Source organism: Scomber scombrus, chromosome 3 (genome assembly GCF_963691925.1).
Source record: "Scomber scombrus chromosome 3, fScoSco1.1, whole genome shotgun sequence".
NCBI lineage: Eukaryota > Metazoa > Chordata > Actinopteri > Scombriformes > Scombridae > Scomber > Scomber scombrus.
This window is the reverse complement of record NC_084972.1, coordinates 10687332-10706917: the sequence shown is the minus strand read 5'-3', so window position 1 is coordinate 10706917 and position 19586 is coordinate 10687332. Positions and strand designations below refer to the sequence as shown.

General features: G+C 41.6%; 1 protein-coding gene across 1 annotated transcript in view; it reads left to right on the top strand.

The window, feature by feature from the left end:
- Positions 1-236: 236 nt before the first annotated feature.
- The window catches only part of sema3fb (sema domain, immunoglobulin domain (Ig), short basic domain, secreted, (semaphorin) 3Fb), a 59247-nt gene continuing 39897 nt past the window's right edge, over positions 237-19586 (top strand). Inside the window, exons 1-2 of the mRNA XM_062415429.1 lie at positions 237-449; positions 2639-2804. Coding sequence (XP_062271413.1) covers positions 2687-2804 — 118 coding nt within the window. The 5' untranslated portion in view covers positions 237-449; positions 2639-2686. The remainder of the gene's footprint in view (positions 450-2638; positions 2805-19586) is intronic.

Genomic DNA, 19586 nt, shown 5'->3' with positions numbered 1-19586 from the left:
CTCTGCATCCACCTGCTAGCGCCCTGCCTCCCTACAGTCAGGAGCGCCCAACTTTCCTGAGGAGCACACGCTGCGTGCCTGGACCCTTTTTCCACCACAGGGACTTTGTTTCAAGCTGCTTTTTTCCCCACGAGATGTTGATTGTAGTCGTGACACAACACATTGTCGCCTCGCGATCCCGAAGATTGAACTAGAGAGACAGTTTCTCTCTTTTTTTTTTAAACTGTAATTTTCTTATTGTACACTGACTCCTCCGGGGCCAATAACCGCGCATTGTGCACAGGTACAGTCTGCCCCCCGCAACACGGACTGTCCACAAGCAGCACCGGGATTTTATATTGTTGTTATTGATTTCAACTTGGAGGCGAAAGTGACCGATCTATTGGAATTGGTTTGTTCAATGACTTGCAACATTGGATCTGAAGTTATATTCGGAAAGCTGTAACAAGGTAGGTCAGATTACTTTGTCTTGATGCTTTCAGGTTTTATTTTCTATTTAACCTGCCTCATTATTAATGATATACAGGCGTACCTGCGTGCAGCTGCGCGCTTGTTTAATTCTCATAATTATATTTCTCATATTTACAGCATGTCTCAGTTTATTCTCTTGCTAACATTTTATTAAAATACCAAACCATAATATTCTAATTTAAAATTGTAAACCAGTGTAATTCTTACATTAATCTTTATTACTCTTTATTTAATTGCTGTTCAGTTTGCCGTGCGCTCCAATTCCACACCAGACTGTTTACAGTTCTGTTGTCCATGTGTAGCCAAGCCTTCCAGTCTGTCACACACAGATTTCAGTCTATATAATGTTTCAGCAACATTGATACATGAATACATTGCATGCATTTTGTGTTCTTCATTACAGGCGGTTCACACCCGCAGGCATAGTGATATATTAAGGAAGTTTCACGTTTTTTTTTCTTATTCTCATAATTTTACCTTTCTTGTCAGGCAATCGGTGTATTTTGATTAATTAATTAATTGATTGCGTTTAGTGTTTAGTGTGGAGGATGGTAACAAATAATTAGTCTTCCTCTAATATTTTGGATGGTCACCAAATGCTAGTGGATCCTTTTATTGCCCACTGAGCAGGATTCGGGGGGAGGTTAACACTGTCTGGAGGCATGTTGCAACATTACGCACTGATCAACTTGTGGTTATTGGCTTTTGCCTTTATATATATAGTTTGTTTTTGAATGGTTCTCCAAAATATAGCAATTTAAAACTTGGAGACATAAATAATGGATAACCGTAGAGCATCAGTAGATGTTATGCCCTTTCATCTGTGGGAATTAAGCTATTTAGACTCATGATGGATTCAAATGGTTAAAGTTTTCCATAAATGTTCCTTTAGTACATTTTAAGTGATGTATTCATTCAAAAACACACATTTATTTCAAGAGAATATATTTTTATAGACTTGTAGTGTACAGTTAATTGGCCCCCTGTTTTTCACTCTCCTCAGTACCATTTGTGAGCAGTGCCTTGTTTGATTTCATCTGCTTGTGCGAAGGACTTGGCCTCTGTCTCAGAATAAACAGCTGGATGGTTAACAAATTGTCAGTAAATAGCTGAGGTTTAAACAGCTGGTTATGCTCATAAAACCACTCTAGCCAACCAGTCTGAGCTCAGCCTGGCTCTGCTAACGTCTCCCAACGTGTGTTTGTGATCCAAATGCACTGTACAGTGTCTGAAGCAGAAGTGTGGTTTCAGTATTGGGAGAATAGCCTTGTAGAGTCATCACACTTTCAGAGTCAAATCCGTGAGTTCAGAAGAGTGCAGTGAAAAAAAAAAGTTTGATCAGATCTCATGAAAACAAAGACGTCACAATGGGCTGCAGAAGTGGCAACACTGTAGATGATTAATGGGCCAAAAGTGGATTTGATGGAGATTGGTCAAAGGCAAGAGGTGCCCTGTTAGACAAGTATTTGTAATGATATGTGACGTATGTGTGGATCATTGCGGTTGCACTCTGCTGATCATTCATTAACTTGAGATGTAATTGATGACCATCACTGCATTGTTTGGAGGACTTGTTAAAGTGTTCCAGTCAGTGATTGAAGTTGCGACCATTTGTTACTCCTGTAACAGGCCTTTGGCAAGAAGTAAATATTTTACTTTAAATTGTGCCCATCCCATTTTTTTTTGTCTCTTACTCTACTAAGCGTGAGGACGTGGTATAACCTGGTATCAGGTGAGTCTATAATTAAAGAGCAGTACATATGTATGGTGTCATGAAGTAGGAATGTGTTTGGGGTGCGTGGAGAAGAACAGAAGAAAGGCTTCTCCCTGTAGAGTCAGCACAATCTTTCCATCCGTCTGTCACACGTGCACACAGTCATAAAAACAAAGATAATTTTTTCCAAATGGAAGTGTGTAAAAATCTCTGAAAGTTTGGCGCCTCTGCTTTAGGACTCATCAGTTTTGTGAAGCTACCAGAAATCTGGGTGTAATCTCTACACCTCAGTACTGCGTTGCCAAAACTCACAGAGATTGGTCCCTTGAGACCCATTGGTTTGACATGCCACATAAATTTATAAACAAAAACAGAAACAGACTCTGGCAGATTTTTAGTTTTGGTTTGGAGTTTAGAAGGGATGTACTCATATGTTCCTTTTTGTCCCTGCAGAGATTTTTTTAAAATCACGGTTTGTGTGCTGCTGGAGGTTGGTCGACAATGCAGCTGGACGGTCTGTGGACGGTCCACATCCTCCTGGCACTGTCCAGCTTGGTTCTCGGGAACCCAATGATGAATGACTCACTGGCCGCACCTCGCGTCTTCATCTCCTTCAAAGGTATGACCCGAGCTTTTCTAATTAGACATGCATTCATATTGGTTTGACTGTCAGTCATCCTTCCCTCTTTTATCCCCCCTTGCCTCTCATTCCTGGTTTGCGACTGGTGTTCGGATGTTTCCAACTCTTCTCATTTCCTCCTCTTTTGGGTCTTCTCTTGCTGGTTTCTTAAACTCTGCCATGTGTTTGCTCGTTCTATGACTGATGATATGACAGTTGTGTAATTGGAGCTATTGCGGCTTTGATAAGTGCCGCAGGTTTCTGCTGAGGAAGAACTTACAGCACCACCAGACTCTTATGTTACACCGCAGAGCTACGCTGAGCAGACCACAAACAAATCATACAATTCTCATTTGCTGCCCCCTCCTCCTCAGACCTCCAGGCATTGTAATAATCACCAGATGCTTCCACTGGCCTATATTGCACAAACAATTAAGAACGTAAACAATGACTGAGCAGAATCACACATCGAAAATAATGTGTATATCTTGTGCATAAGCATTTTGAAACAATATACATGATTATTGTTTTACTTAATCAACTGCAGTGTCTTTATCTTCAATCATCTTTATTATGGAATCCCTAAATTGGAGCCACAAAGGGAGAAGGCATAATAAGGAGCATGTAATAACTCTATGAGCATTATGTGATTATTCCCTGGTGAGGCAGACGTGTGCTTTAGGGGCTGTTTTTGTGCGTTACGCTGGCCGTGCAGATGAGGGGAGATGGGTTGCTGGGTTGTGTGGGGTGCAGAGTGAGAGAGGGTATTATCAAGAGCAAATTGCCAGGATCAGCCAAGCAGAGCGACGTCCCGAGGCCTGTCCTGCTAGGAGATCAAGCCTTTGATTAGCATTCAGAGAAAAGCCGAGGGACCGAGGAGCAGCGCCCCTGTTTGCTTTGCTTTCCATTTCCCACCGCTCCCTCGTACAAGTTGACTTAATTAAGTGGACTGGCACAGTTCATTGTTGAAGGCGTTTTCCTGCTTTAATCAAGTAGGATTTAACACATCAGCGAGCGCACATCCAGAGCTCAGCAGTTTTATTTTTTCATTTGACCAAATATCATTTTAGTCAGTTCTTTACACAAAGGCTGTGTTGTTTTTAGAGAAGTGTGTAAACTATGTGTTTTATAAAAAAAAAGGTCTATTCTACTCTATCGGCAAGGCTTGACTGTGAACAGACTCATTGGATGCTTTTGAATAGGTGCATTTTTGGATGGCTGAACTCAGCCGCAATACATTTGAAAGCAGGAGAGTACAGGCACTATTCTTTGGCTGACAAGCAGGTTGGAAAAAGCTTGCCTCTCTTGCTTACCTGTGTGTGTTTGCCTCTCCAGTCAATATGAATTTCACAGTCTACTGCTGCTGCCTCTCTCAGAGGAATGCACCCCCTGCTCCATTCAATATTATGACTCTCTCTCCCTTAATTGCTTTTTGAAAGGCCCATGTAGTCCTTACCTTGGCAAGCTGGTTGCACTTCCCCTGATGTATCATGATGTGTTAAGTTTTTGCTTGAGCTGTTTGAGAAGGCGCATTTTGTCTGAGCTGCAACTTTCATAGAACACAGTGTGACGACAAGTGTGGACAAAAGCAAGTTTTTAATGTTGGACTGAGTTCGAGGGAAAGAATGTTTTTAATAGTCAGTTCCCTGTTTTTAATTATTGATCATTACGACATTGTGTCAAGGAAAAACTTAAATTGCATCTATAAAACTGCACGTTTCTCTCAGTGGTGAACTAAACATGTTCCAAACTGATTAACTCGGTAGCTGAGGAGTGAGGGTAAGAACCATGACCTCCATCTGGGAGGCCCTCACTTCCCTATTAAAGCAGGTAGAGTAAATCATGGGAACTAATTGCTCTGCTTTGGCTTCATGTAGTGTGCACAGCTTTTATGACAAGGGGGAACACCCTCTGCGATACTGAAAAAAAAACGTTCAGAGGATATAAGGTTTAGTAGGAAAATGTATCTTTTTATATACATTTCAATAAGATTTGAGTTTCTAAAGTCTGAGGGATAAACCTTGGAAGGTAGACTTTGTTCAGGCTTATCGCGTCTTGTGTACTAGTAAGCTGAGGAGAAAGGGCAGAGTTAGCAAGAAGTGTACCTAAGTTTAGCAAATAGGTGTAATCAATGTCAGATGAGCAGCCTGAGTGTTTTTGAACAATGAGGAGAGGGAGTGAAACAAATCTGCCTTAGATAATCAGTTGACATTTTAACGTTAGTTGAGACAAGACTGCTGTCGCCAGAAACCCCCAAGAGACGGATCATATCAAATAGTCTGTCTGGAACTGCTGAGAATCTTTTAGTTTGAGTTAACAGTCTTCCATAATGAATCAAAGCTCTGAATGTGTTGCTAGTGGTGAAGTAATGAGTTAAGTCAAGACGTCGGATTGTAAAATAATTAATTGTTTGGGGATGGATTCATTTATGTTTTACCTGAAGGTATTTAAATAGATTTAGATGTAATATTCACAGTCTGAAGTGTTACATTTAAGGGTTAGGGTTAGGGTTAGAGTTAATACAGTTAAGTGCTCAGTTGCTGCATAGGTGTCTAAATTAGTGATTGCTTTTCATCCACAGGGTTGAAGTTGTTGTAAAGTATCATTCTAGGTTTTCTTCTGTTAAAATTTACAGTTCGAACAAATCTGAGCTGTCCATCACTGTAAAATAACTGAAATAAAATGTGAAAGAAGCACCCTGACTCTGTGAGACTCCTAACTCATATAAGTGCATTTGTGCCGCAAATCCATTAAGAAGCTGACCGTTTTATAAGTGCAGTTTTTTTCCCCCCTCATGTATCACACTGTGAGGTATGAGCACAGAAAACAGTACGTTTTCTGAATGGACAACAAACACTGCGGGAAGTTTTATCGACCGTGTTTTGAGTGTAACAATATTGCAGTTGGCCCACATTCCCTCCTTGATATATTTGAGTTCATGCATTCAGCAGATCCCAATCTAAATCCATGCCTGTGGCTCTTCTATTACAGGCCTTATACCACACATAAACATCTTCCTTATCTGGGCTGCTAAACCTTCATTCACTTAAAATACTACAGTCCCACACTCCCATGCAAAATTGAAGCAAGGTGCTGACTACGCTTTATATGCACTTGTTTATATGGAAGGTGTAACTGACGACTAAAAGCTTTCAGAGATATTTTAGAGATCTTTAAACACAGGCTTTACCAAGTTTGCTTAGATAGACAGACAGCAGGTAAACGCTGGTAGAAAGTAAACACAGACACGGGGTGGAGAATCTCTTCAATTGTAAATTTTCACTTTGAAAAGCTATGCAGACGTAATCTTCAGCTGAGGGTGGAGCCGTGTCTTGTGCCACAAAGACCACGTGAGAATGAACACACTGCTCCTCTCACCTTCGATCACTTGCTGTTAATCAAATTTGAAACGGCTGTTGCGACAGCTACAGCAATAGAATTATGGCCCGTCAGTACAAAGGAAAAGTCCTTTAAATACCATAACATTATAAGGATTACAGCACTCCCCGCCGCGTCCCCCACCCCTCCCACCGAGGCCAAATCCACCGGGACAACACCAGAATGTGGGTCAACTTTGCCACAATACATAAGCTCACCGCTGGCTATGCAGGTGGAAGTAAAAGGAGGAAACCAAGCTTGTCATTATCTCAAATATTTCTCATCTGCACGCCCTCCTGTGAAGGGCTAACAGCAGGCTCCTATTTTTACTCCTCAGCAAAGTCTTTAGTCTATATCGGGTGTGAGTGTATGTGTGGATGAGTGTGTTTGTGTGGGTGGGTGGCAGCGTGAAGGGTTAGAAACTCCCCTTTGGGGTTAAATGCCAGGCATTCTGGTATGTGTCGGCCCTTGTTACACACTGGTTATGTTTCCAAAATGTGTTTTTAATGTCTGGTAATAAAAACAGATGAGGATTACATTTTCAAATGTGAGCTAAAAAGCAGCTCAGGAGCATATCCTTACAGGGAAATAGTTGTTTTAATAAATTAACATTTTATCAGTTTATCTCTTGGCCTGCCCCTTTACTGCCTCTCTGTCACTTATGCTGGTAAATATTTAAACTGTTATTACTGTTGTTCACACAATACATTCCAGTGGTTACTTTCTTCTTTGCACTCAAGAGGTGCATTAGTGGTCAAAATTAGATTATTTTAGAGTCTTACCACTGCTGACCTGACTGGCTATGGCAGCATGCATTTTTGACATGGAACTGACTGTTGACTCAATATTCACTTGTTGAATGAACAACTATAATGTTGTTTCTTTGCTGAATTTGCACCCAGGCTCCTCTTGCTGCTCTATGACGTAAATGCAACATGACTTGTATGTTTGCTCAAGGTAATCATCATGCTTGAGGGGCCGGTATACTCAGACATGCTTTTCAGACACACCTTTTTCAGAGGTTGTATTAGGGGTGGCTTTGCAAGGCCATTTCTGTAACTATTCAAAATGGACAATATGACACTCCACTTCCACACCCACACCCACTTCCGAGGTGATTGGCCAGCTGTGTGGAGGTGAGAAAGTCATCGCACTTGTTTACATTCTTGACATAACCATTTCATTTTTAATGTGAACATCCATGTGCGACGCTATGAATGCCATCCAGGTGAGATTGTCTGAAAATGAGCTCATTATCCCTGCATTTAAACGATACCATGTCTCTCCCTTCTTTTCTCACTCCGCCTTTGAGTGTAGCCCTTGGGAGCAGCTAGAAACATTTTCATCGTACAAACCACTTCAGAGCGACTATAAACCAAACTTTAGCCCCCTCTTTTCCTCTTCTTGTTGCAGGTTCGCTGGATACCTCAAGTATACTGGCACAAACCTTTGCCCTAACTGTAATATTGCAGTATTGCCGAACCACATGTAGAAGCCACGAAACCACTGCCCCAGTAGTCTGGCACCACTGCTGATGTTTGGCTGTGATCTCTAATTACTGTTTGTGAGGGCTAAGTGCATATAATCCCACAGCACCAAAGTAATGACTGACAAAGCATTGAAAACCACTATTACTCTGGCCATGTCCCAGACCACAGCTTCTCTCTCTCTACAGCAGCTAAGCCAGGTTATATTTAGTGTAAAACTCTCTTCTCCCTCAGCAGGCACACAGCACTCATTTGTAACGCCGTGGTAAACCATTGAACACAGTCGGCAGGGTGGTGACGGTGGTTTAAGTGCAAACGCAGCTTGGACTGGCGCAACTTGCACTCTGCTGTGATCCAGCTGTCAAGAGCGTCACTTAATTGTTAGGTCCTGGTCGGCCAGAAACCATCCTTAGCTCTGTGCACAACATTTGAAATTTGATTGAGTGGGTGTAGAGAGGACAGTGAATGTTCAAGCAAAAGAAGGCTGTGGTGTGAGGTCTACTCTGCGAAACATTGTTAATCCTCCACTTACATGACTTAAGAATTGAAGAGTCCTTTCTACTTAGTATGTGTGTGTGTGTATCAAGGAGGCAAACCAACAGTAGCTCCCCAAGATTTGTAGAGAGGGATTTGTGGTGCATTTAAATCAGATATCCGACATCACTGTGGAGCAATGTAAAATTCATTCATGCGTGACTTTGCTTATTTATTATTGAGGTCTAGAAAAATGTGCCAAACTGAAAATAAAAACCTTTGTTACACATTTTACTCCACAGTGAGAAACAACCAACACTCATTGTTTTCAAAGATTTAAATGCTTGGAATGCGGCCCACCTGCAAGTGCTTTCACTGCTGCTATAAAGCACTTTAAGCCCGATGAAGCTAAATGTTTAGCACATTATCAAATTTTTTTCAGTAGCCCCTGAAGCCTTTATTGCATTTCAATCTAAATGATGCAGCAATCATCCCTAAATTAACTGTAATCACCGGCCAGGCACTGTCCTGTTTCAAACTGAAGGCATGGATGAGCAACTTGACAGATATAATCGCTGAACGCTCCAGTAGCCTTTAGGTGACAGGTCAGGAATCAGGAATCGATTAGCTGCCTGTCTGCTAGCCCTTATAACCTAATCCATACCCCCTATTTGGTAGATGACTGATAGGACCATGATTGCATTTTATTTCCAGACCAACTGCTACATTTTTCTTTTGATTGAAATGCAATGAAGATGATTGGGGCTGCTGGAGAAAAGCAACAGTGCACTTTGCATGGGATTTGGTCACATTAAAAGCAAAACACAAGTGGGATTGAATACATCTGTGTAGATGGTATTTCATTGTGAGTTTCATAAGATTCTAAACCCAAATTCTGAATTTATTACTTTAAAAACAAACCCCTGTTTGTCATTATAGAGATGAAACAAATTGAAGATAATATAGTGAGGTTTTTGCATTTTTATTTTAGCCTATTTTACACACGCCAATAATTAATGTTATGTGTATATTGCATTCGAATGATTAATTCCATGATTACCATTCTATGATGTAGCACAAATTTGCCTCCGTAAATCTTGGCAATAAACCTAAACAATTTCTAGATCTGTTGGCCACATGCAGCAGTATTATAGAAGACTGCACTGCTCCCATTCGCACCCCTCTCTTTATCAGGTATATGTGTGGGACAAAAATAAGATGAGTGTATCTGAGCCTTTCATCACATTGCCCCTGAATCCAGCAGTAATCTCATGTCCGTCTCTCACAGTGCCAGTTTCCCTCTGCAAATAAAATCGCGGTCAGGGTGTCATCTCAAAGCTGTGTCAGCCAACCATTAGCACTGTCTGCGCCTCCCACCTAGCGCTGATGCTGCAGCTCCTGGAATATCTGTTTTATTCTCTCCTTCCCATGGCTGTTAAATGCACACAAGCCCGTCTTTATGATGGCCCATGAATCGCGTCATTGTATTGGAGTGTTATAGAATATAGTCACTTGGCACCTCATTCTACTTGATTCTCATGCCATATGGCCGCAAAGTTGTAAAGTGTATCACAGGCTCCTTGGGTGGTCCTAATGTTTGATAAAAGAGGAGAAAGAGGAGAAAAAAGTATCCACGCCTGTCTCTGTATTCTCTTTCTCTGACATCTGGCCAATGGTTGTTGGATATATTGTGTGCGTGCAGGTGAGGACGTGTTAGCAGGTAACTAGGATCTTACACCTTTCCACCACAGGGATTAGGGAGAAACTGAAGGTGACAGAGTGCTGTCTAAATATAGTCTCATCTTTGAATGCTCGTTTTCCTTCTGCAGTTCGGTCTGTCTTCCCTATCCCGCTCTCTTCCACCTGGCATGGGAACAGCAATAAAAGCACTGAGACCAGGGTGTTTGGGATTCCTGGCATGGCAGTGCTGCTCACTTTTAGCATCTGCAGAAAGAGAGATATGTTGTGTTCAGTGCATGGTGTTGCCTCTTTGGTCTGGGTTTCACCTGCGGAACAGCCTCCTGAGTCGGGTTACGGGCCCTGTCAGTTCCTTGCCTCGAGTGAAACTGAGATCATCTCTGAAAAAGACTGAGGACCCAGTGTTGTCTGTCCGTCTTGTCTTTCACGGGCATGTTGTTGCATCTGTTGCCCCCCTCCCACCCCGAAACCCTCCTCACCAGACTGGAAAATACCAGCCAAATTGTCCAGATAAAGTGAATCACTTTCTCCCCACTGGTGCAGCATCTCCTTCCATATGTTTTTATTTATGGTACTACAATTGTATCCTTTTTTCCTGCTGTACATGATATGGCCAAAAATACAGAATTAGAGCAAGCACTACAAACGGAGCAAAGCTGCTACAATTATGTCTTTTATGTCTATGCAGAATATGGACAAACATGTTGGAGCAGTAAATGATTCCACATGTTGAAGCTAAGTTATAAGACAGTACTTGGATATTTCCTGTAATCACAAAAGCTGCCATGGCAAGGTTTTTCTCTCTGTATGGTGGCTGGAGAGAATGTCAGTCACGTTGTGGGAGCCCTGTCGGATGTGATTAAACGTTATAAAAATGTACCGTGATGTGGAGGAAACTGTCTTTCATATGCTTTTGTTATTAAACTGTCTTTTTGTTCAGGAAATTGTTAACAGATAATGATGTGTGTTTCTGGACTTGACACGCAGGCATCCAGATTCATTTTAATCTGCGACTCTTTCTTTCGCACACCTGCCAAGCTTCAAGGTTGGTCCTTTTTTTTTTTCTAGGTGGCATAATTAAGACTTCCTGTGGGATTTTGTGTCTTTTCTCACCTGAGAAAACAGGGCATTAGTAGAGACTGGATAAACAGGTTGAGGACTCAGACTGGCTTTGTCTCTGCACCGCCGCTGGGGCTGAACACAGTATATTCTTAGCGCTGGTGTTTCTCTTGTGGCAGATTAAGGTGTCAGGTAGAATAATGGTCCAGGCGGATTAGACAAGTTTGTGGCTCCAGCTCCAACCTGTGCCCAAGTTTCATTATGCATTTACGCTTTGATATCTCCTCTAAAAGTGTTACTTAAAAGAAACAGGATGAATCAGGTGCAAAGAAGAGAAGGTTAATAGAGGTGGAGGTGAAAACATGAGATGGAACATGAATTCTGTGGCCTCTAGGGCTGCCCCCAACAAAAGAGTTTCCTAGTTGACTAGTCCTCACATGTTTATGATATTAAGTTAATTATTTAAATATATATTTTTGGGGCCTGAGAAAATGGTTTGAGTTCCAGGGCTGAGAGAGAATGCTATAAGTTGTTAACACTGTGCTACATTACAGAGAAATAGAAACTATAATAATGAGCCTTTAAAATATACATTTTACAAGCGCACAGAGCAAGCCCCCTGTTAACAGCAATGCTAATGGCTAAAGTGGTAATGAGTCTTGCTGTGTTGTTCCAACAGAGATTAGCTTTTGATCTAGTCTTGTAAATGACAAGACACAGTGCCTGAATGGATTCTGAAGGTTTTTTTCCCTGCGAATAATCACCCAACTGAAATTGCTCGATTAAGACTCTTCTCATTAATTAACAATTGGTCGACTATTAGGGGGCAGCCCTTGTGGCCGCACAGGTGAAAAACTTTAAACTGAGCCACCACTATGAAATGCTCCTTTGTATTCACATCTCGACTCAGTGGTGATTTGACCCCCCCCCCCCCCCTCATTCAGCTACTCACAGACAAATGATGTCCCTCAGATCAGGAGTTAAAAAATTGTACTTGATATTTGGTGCATGAAAATGTTGCATGATATTCAAGTTTTAGTAATCTCCTTTCTGGGATTCAGCAGTTCTCTTGTAGCCAGCCTGTTAAAGTGCTCCCTTCAGCCCCTGCATAACTCCTCCAGAATACTGCAAACTGCCTTCAACCTCTGCAAATTCTCCCGTATCACCTCCCTCCCTCCACACCCTCCACTGGCTGTCTGTAGCTACTCGTATCAAATTCAAAGCCCAATGCTGGCATATCAGCCTCTTGAAGGGATCTACACTCCAGCCCTGCACACTGCCTCTCCATGCTCTCCGTTAAGGTGCTGACTCTTTTCTACAAAATGCCAATTCCTAACATGTTCAATCTTGTCCCTTTCTTTTGGCTCCCCAGTGGTTTCCTCACTCCACTCTGAACAGTAGAGTCATTCCTTTTTGCAATTGTTTGCTTTCAAGTCATCTTAAGAAGTACCTCATATCACCTTCTCTGAATCATATCCGCTTTCAACTCTTTTGCACACTATTGCACTATTGCTTTATTTCTTTGTCCTTTGATCTGATTTAGATCTGATTTAATTCATCTTGCATCACATCTTTTTCTTACTTTGAAAGAGGTGTTTTTGTGGTCAAAAGCATACGGGGAATATCTGATTTTTGCATTTTTGCTTTCCTCACTTGTGGTAATCTCTTGGCATATAAATTATATTACTGTTGCATATGTGGTATGTCACTCTAAATAAGTACATTGTACTCTAGCTTGTGGCTGTCATCATGACATAGATTGTATATGGACAGTGTACTTCCTGGTCAATAGGAGTGCAAGTGAAAGTTTGGTTAAAGACCGTCTTAATGCTTCTGTAGATCCCTGAAGACGTTAAGTACATGGGAGTTTCTCCGAAAGTTCAAGTGGGAGGGCACAACCCTGACTGGGGAGGTCAAGGTTACTGCCCTCCTGTGATCTACGGCCTTCACATAATTTTTCACCCTCTGTCAGAGAAGGATTAAGTTTCAGATGTGTCTTGCTGCCTACACTGCTGAAACTTTGACCCGCTGATGTTAACCCTCTTAAATATATGCTATGACTGATGGCCAAAACACACCAGGCACGGACAGGGTGCGACACGTCTGCTGTAACATGGTAAAAACGGAGTGTGTCCGTTATAATTGACTGAAGCTGCTACACTGACCACGGAAGCTGTGCGTGTACATTGCTCATCTCTATTTTTACACGTCAGGTGTATTGTTTTCGCTCTACGTGCGGCTATGTGGCCCTCCAACAGGTACACATTACATAGAACTATAAAATACGAGTACAGCCTGTTTAAACTGATTAAAATAAATACCTCATTGAACCAGAGGCAATGTAACACAGCAGTGTAACCTTTTGTTTTTTTTTACATCACACATAAAAATAAATCAATGTGTATCCGCGATCCTGTAGTTAAAACGATCAAGTTAATTAATTACCAGTACCAGCTTACTCTTCCAAACCCTGCAAATGCAACGGAACTACATTATCACTTGGCAAAACTCAACATGCATGTAGTGACGGAAACAGAGTTCGTTCAGCGGGTAGAATACCCCCACTCCCTGCCCCGCCTATGTGATACGCCACATCCGTGTCTGGTGTATTTCAGCTGTGAGACTGCACCCAGTACCGTGAAATTAAAATGAGGCAGAAAACAATGCACGTCCTTTAGAGAACACACACAGTCATAGATGCATTTTACAAGTACAGCACAGTACTGTTTAATAGTAGCTGAGACAGAATTTTTGCCATATTAGGCCCTGCAAAAATGGAGTAGTCGGAGAGTAGAGCTATGGTTTTAGGTTGTTTCCAGTAGAATAAAATATTAACTGGTTATTGCAGAGAACATTTTCTCTTGGTAATTAAACATTTCTGATGTCTTGGTGGGATGTGATGATTTTTAATTAAACACACTTTGTAACATGGCACATATTGTGCAATGTTACATATAATCGGTGAGCAGTAGAAGTGCTTTTAAAGAAAATTGCATGGCTAGCATGCTTTGATCAGTTGTAATGTTCCAAGGTTTTTAGGCTTTACAGAAGATACACAGATAGTGACTTCAGAAGTTGGTTAAACCTTTATTATGCCTATGATGGTGAAGCACTTGTCTTACATGTGGATGAAGAAACTTCTTAAATATTTGGATTTCACAGGGCTTGAAATGTGCAGTGTACAAGAAAAGAAGTCATCCATAATCTAAATAAATCTCACATTGTTCTCTATATGATGTTTCTGGTTGCAGTTAATCAGTGGTAAATCAGAGCGGCAGGCTGAATTGATTTGGGTGGATTACGTATCAGATCAAAGCACAAAACGGAGACTGATCAGAGCCAGACCTGGTGTAGTTTAGCTTTATGTAACAATTTCAGAAAATTTTAACTTGTATGATAAAATACAGACACAGTCTAGCATTTTGACCTCAGTTACTTTTAGAATCAACATTCAAAAGCTGCCTTTCAGTGTTTTAAACCAACACGCTCAATATCTAGCCTCATATGGTTTTGTTAGAAGGTACTTTGCAGTTTAAGTTTTGAATTCGTAAATTTTAAGCCATACTGATCATTTATGTGGAGTTCACTCAAGCATTTTAAGAGTAAACCGCAGTCAGCATTTCACCCAACCTCCCAGTCCTATCCTTTCAGCGTGTTTGCCCCCTGCTTCCCACCTCCTCATCTGGTCAATGATGAGGTCATATACTATTCCTCTTTGGTAAGGGGAAATGAGGCTGTTTGGAAGACACACTGAAGAGTTTAGCCCATAAGAGCCCTCAGGCATAATACATTGCATGCACTTTGATGCCTTTGTAGTGGCATGGTTTTGAAATGCTGATTTGGAGATCTCCCTATTGCTGCCTCCTGCCTGTTGGTGGAGTAGGTGTTAATTGCAATGTGTGGGGATGGACTCTCGTTCACATCCATTGAGGCCTGGCGGGGGCTAGCTGTGACCCCCTGGCAGGCTGTTTTTGTCAGCGACCCATCCTTTCAGGCCCCCTCCTGCGGCGGTGCCTCCTCTTGATTGGTGAGGGAGTGAAAAAGGGGGAACCCTGGCAAGCAATTCCCCTTGTTGTTGTTGTTGTTTGGCGTCGCCCACACACTCTTCCCCCTGTGAAGGTCCTATAGCCACAGGCGTTTGTGTAGGTTTGCCTCTTATTCACAGAAGTTCATTCACATTCTGGGAGACCTGGGGGTGGGCGTCAAACTGGCATCAGGCCTTCTTTGTCAATGAATGCAGCGCACAGCATCCCGCAGGCCTTTCTGTGTGCTTCCTATAGATTCCTCAATCCAGGTCCAAGGAGCACCACTGTGGAGCTGCAAAGGGAAGACAGCAGTTTAGAATGGAGGTGAAAAATGAGGTCCTTGGATGGAGGAAAAATGAAAGTCAAGAGGAGCAGCAGAGGAGACTGTTTACATCCTCTGCTCCAGCCTGGCATGCTGCCAAAACAACCAGTGGGCGATGTGTTGCACTATGAAAGCACAGGGGATTATGAGTATCAGGGGGAATATTTGTGAAACTATTTTGTAATGCCCTAATGTTGCTCACTTTGTTCAATCACTCACCCCTCTTCTTTCATTCTCTGATCCCACTGCTTGTCTGAGCGAATGTACGTGCTATTGAACTCTTATTGTTTTGTAAATCTTAACGTGAGAGGGGGTGGTGTTTCTGTGAACACTAATGTGTCCCTGTTTGACTTCTTAACTCAGTTGCTTGTTTCCCTGCTTAGCCATTCAATGGAGGGTTAATGAATACTTTATTGCCACTTTACTGTGTAGATCTTAGCGGCTGTATTTAATTTCCCCCCCAGGGACGTCCTGTGGCGTTTCCCAGAGTTTTGGAGCAGCCTACTTTGCATTTCCTTTCTGTGAGAAGACAAACGGGCCTCGAGTCCAAGATGAACCGCTCTGACAGAGGGAGGGCAAGACATAGAAAAGAGGACGGAGAGAGAAAGAGAGGCAGGGAGAGTACAGGCTAGAATTTCACTTCTACTTCTTTGCCCCCGAGTTCTGAAACAGTCCAAACTCTCTCTCAAGGGCTACAGTGTGGATCATTTTACCCCCACACGTTTTTTCCCACCTTCCCATTTTGGACGTGCTTATGTTTTATCTTCCAGACAGCAAGGGTGAGGAACAGAGGTGCAAAAAGTGCAGAAGGAGTATGTTAGATGACTTTTCCAGGGCAATAGTATTGCACACGCAATTCCTATCATTAACTGTTGATTGTTGGACATGTCTATATCCTGTTTCTTAACTGGCATTCAGCTCCACTGGTGTGTAATTAGGCAGCCATTCATACATTTGTCACAATGGTGGTTGTATTTCTGATACGTTCACTGCTACAATAAAGTTCCTAACTCTATTTCAGGTGAGCAAAGACTGATATCATCATGCTCATAACTCTGTCAGATGGAGTTCAGTACTGCAGCTCAACTGTGACGAGTGTTTGCTATTTTAAAGTTGTAATTAAGTCAGTTAACCTCCCCTTTTTCCATCACGGTGCACAACCGGAGAGGGGTTCCAGGGGGTCCCAGCGCCCACCTCTGTCACACGCTGAACGCTATGGTGAGCGATGGCTTTTTAATGGAGGCCTCCCAGCAAAAAAAAAAAAAAGGAGAAAAAAAAGGCCTTAGCTAGTGGAACCAACCTGAGGGGATATTTAAAAGGCAGGCAAAAGAGCAGTAATGAATAAGCAGCCCTTCTTGTTTTCTTAAATGTGGAAGCAGCATAGAGTAAAGGTAATTGATCGGAACTAATTAGCAGCGGAGAGATAAACGATGGTTAGGTGAGATGCAGCGCTTTTAATGACACACTGTGGGGATGGAACTCACTGTGGAATTAACTCTTCAGTGGGTCCATTGAGGCTGCAAGCCCACGGTTAAAGCTCAGTCATGTGTTTGTGTCTAAGGGTTAATCTCAGAGGCACTTTAGGACTCTCTAGCTTGGTTGGAGTGTGTGGAAATTGTTAGTTGATCAATGCGATTTTCTAACATAACTTCCAAGTTGTTTTTCAGCTGCAGGTAGATTCTAAAAGGTTTCTTTTCCATAGGTGAAGTGTTAAATTGGGAATAAAATTGCTCTTTTTGGGAGTGTCTGTATTGCTTTTACTTTGGTAGGTGCTTATCATAGTGTTTGATTCTGCTGACTGTGGTCATCAGCGCTGACATTGAATGGTCCTGTGGTGCACATTGTCCCATACCAGTCTATGGTCTCTTACCAGCAATGGCAGAAAAGAAGAACAGACCTTTTATTTTGTTTCAAGATGAGAATGAATACCTTCTCTGCATCAAAAGAATTCCATAACTCAGACTTAATTATGATGACTCCATTTATTATGATTTGCACATCTAAAGGAAAAAACAGGTGTGTCTTCTGGCTGCAACTAAAGCAAAAGTACAAGAAAGCCCAATAAAATTAAATCAACAAGGAAGTATAAACTATGCAATCTTAAAATTATGTGCTGTTTCAGTTGCATAATTTTAGCATGCTGTTTTCATCCCGTATAGAATCCGTCAAACCAAGTTCTGTCAAGTCCTAAAATAGCTTTAACATGCAGGCACCAGGATTGCTGATAGATGCAGTGATAAGTCTTTTCACAGCTGGGGCCAACCTCTGCCTCTTCATCGTTCTTAGTTTAACACGTCCCCAGTTCTCTCTCTTAGCAACATGCTTCAGCTGCTTGACGATGGTTGCCTCTTGAGATGACAAGAAAATTCACTTTCATCCATGAATCAGAGGGAAGGTCTGTACCAGCTACGAAAAGAGCTGTCATGACCCCGGACAGTCTCTGACACACCTGATAGTTTACACGTCAGAGAGTTTCTTCTCCTTTTTAATTATATTGCATATATTTTGAGTTTAATGTGATGGAAGCTTTCATGTCCTGTTAAATGCGTGTTGATACGCCTGCGGTAGTTATGATTTCTTTTTTTCTCAGTGGTTTGTTTGTCTCACACATGGTCTTCTTTGAGTACAAAGTTAATCTGATTTAATTAAATTATATTTTCAGAGTGGATCTAAGATATAGGACTATGCTATAAGACCTTTAAGTCTTTACCATCTCTGATGTGGCACACAGTTAATTTCATTAGAAATGAGGATTGGCCAGAGATGAATGTTATGAGGTGCAACTGTTTAAGGCTCCATTTCAATGGAACCTGAAGCTGCAGCCTTGGTTCCGACTTCATCCCTCACACGCTTGTTAGGAAATAAAAAGGCCTTGAGGCTGATTGTGATAAATATCATCTGAGAGAACGAGTCCTTGCCAGCAATACATCATTGTTAACCTCAGTGTGCTGTGGAGTGAGCGGATATTTATGACTTATCTCTCCTTCGAGTCAGGAAAACCACTTGAAAAAACAGCTGTTATATAAAGCTATGTATTATCTTATCCTGAGAATATAGAGTAAAATTAATATATAATAATGTGCACATGTAGAAATGTTAACTCTTTGTATGCATGACTTACTACATACTACAGTCATTGTTCCCAGATCTTTTTTTTTTTTTTGTATTTACCAGCTTACCCACATTATGTTGCTGCCAAACCCAAGTGTCGACTCTTTTATGGTGAAATGGACAATATACTGCATGCCATTAAAACATAATGCCACTATTACACGTCTTAGTAACTTTACTGCAAATTGCATGTGCTTCACTGCTGGCTAAAATACAAAGCATGATGTAATTGTTTTTTGGTGCAGATTTTCAAATATTTTTGTCATATTGTCAGACATCCATTAACATCAGTGTGGTGTGAAAACCGACATGCCCAGACTTCAAACTTGTTGGAGATCATGTCATCTTTGATTTTTGTCAAATTTATTGTTGCATGTAAATACAGTTGAGAGTTAAGAACTGACTTATGAACAGCAAACTCGTTACCACAAGAAGCTATCAAATTCAAATATCAAAGCCTGTGTTGGCATGTAATTCAGCATGTAGTGAATTAGAAGTTTAAATCAAATCAAACTGAGCATGATGTTCATTGTAACAACCCGTTGTGTGTTTTTGAAAAAGGTTGCCATGGTATCATATATCTAATTTATAGTTAATGAGATAAAATATGCAAAAGCACTGGTATGACCCTCTAATGATAATGTACATCAATTAATCTCCCAGTATTCCCAGTGGAGATATACAGCTTTAATCGCACATTATTCTCAAATATTGCCTTTGCTGTGAACTCTTCTCTGGCTGAGATACAAGCCATACATCTCTGATGAATACTCGACATTCTCAAGATAAACTCGCCTGGGGAGGTGGATTACTCTCTCCCCACACAGAGGTTCCAGAAGAGCTGTGTTTTGACTTGTCTGGCTTAATTGCTGTGTCAATTAAAATGTTTTTCAGAAACATCATGTAGGCGGGGCAGGGGCCGGGAGAATCGCAAGAGGCTCCGTCTTGTTCACAGCTGTGCATTGCCTCCAGTGTTGATGCAGAGGGAGTCAGAGAAAGTGAGGTGGAGTTGTTCGGGAGGTTAAGTACTGGCAGCCAAGCAAGCATTAAGAGTGTGTTCCTGTCCAAATCAGATGAATATATTGCACTGAGATAAGAGTAAATGACAGGAACCTTTATCAAGATATAATTGCAAAAATATGAGATGAGCTAACCTGGAAGTGCTGGTGATGTAGGGAGTGTAGATCTGCGCTCACGTAAGACAGATTTTTGGGGAAATTGTCAAAGA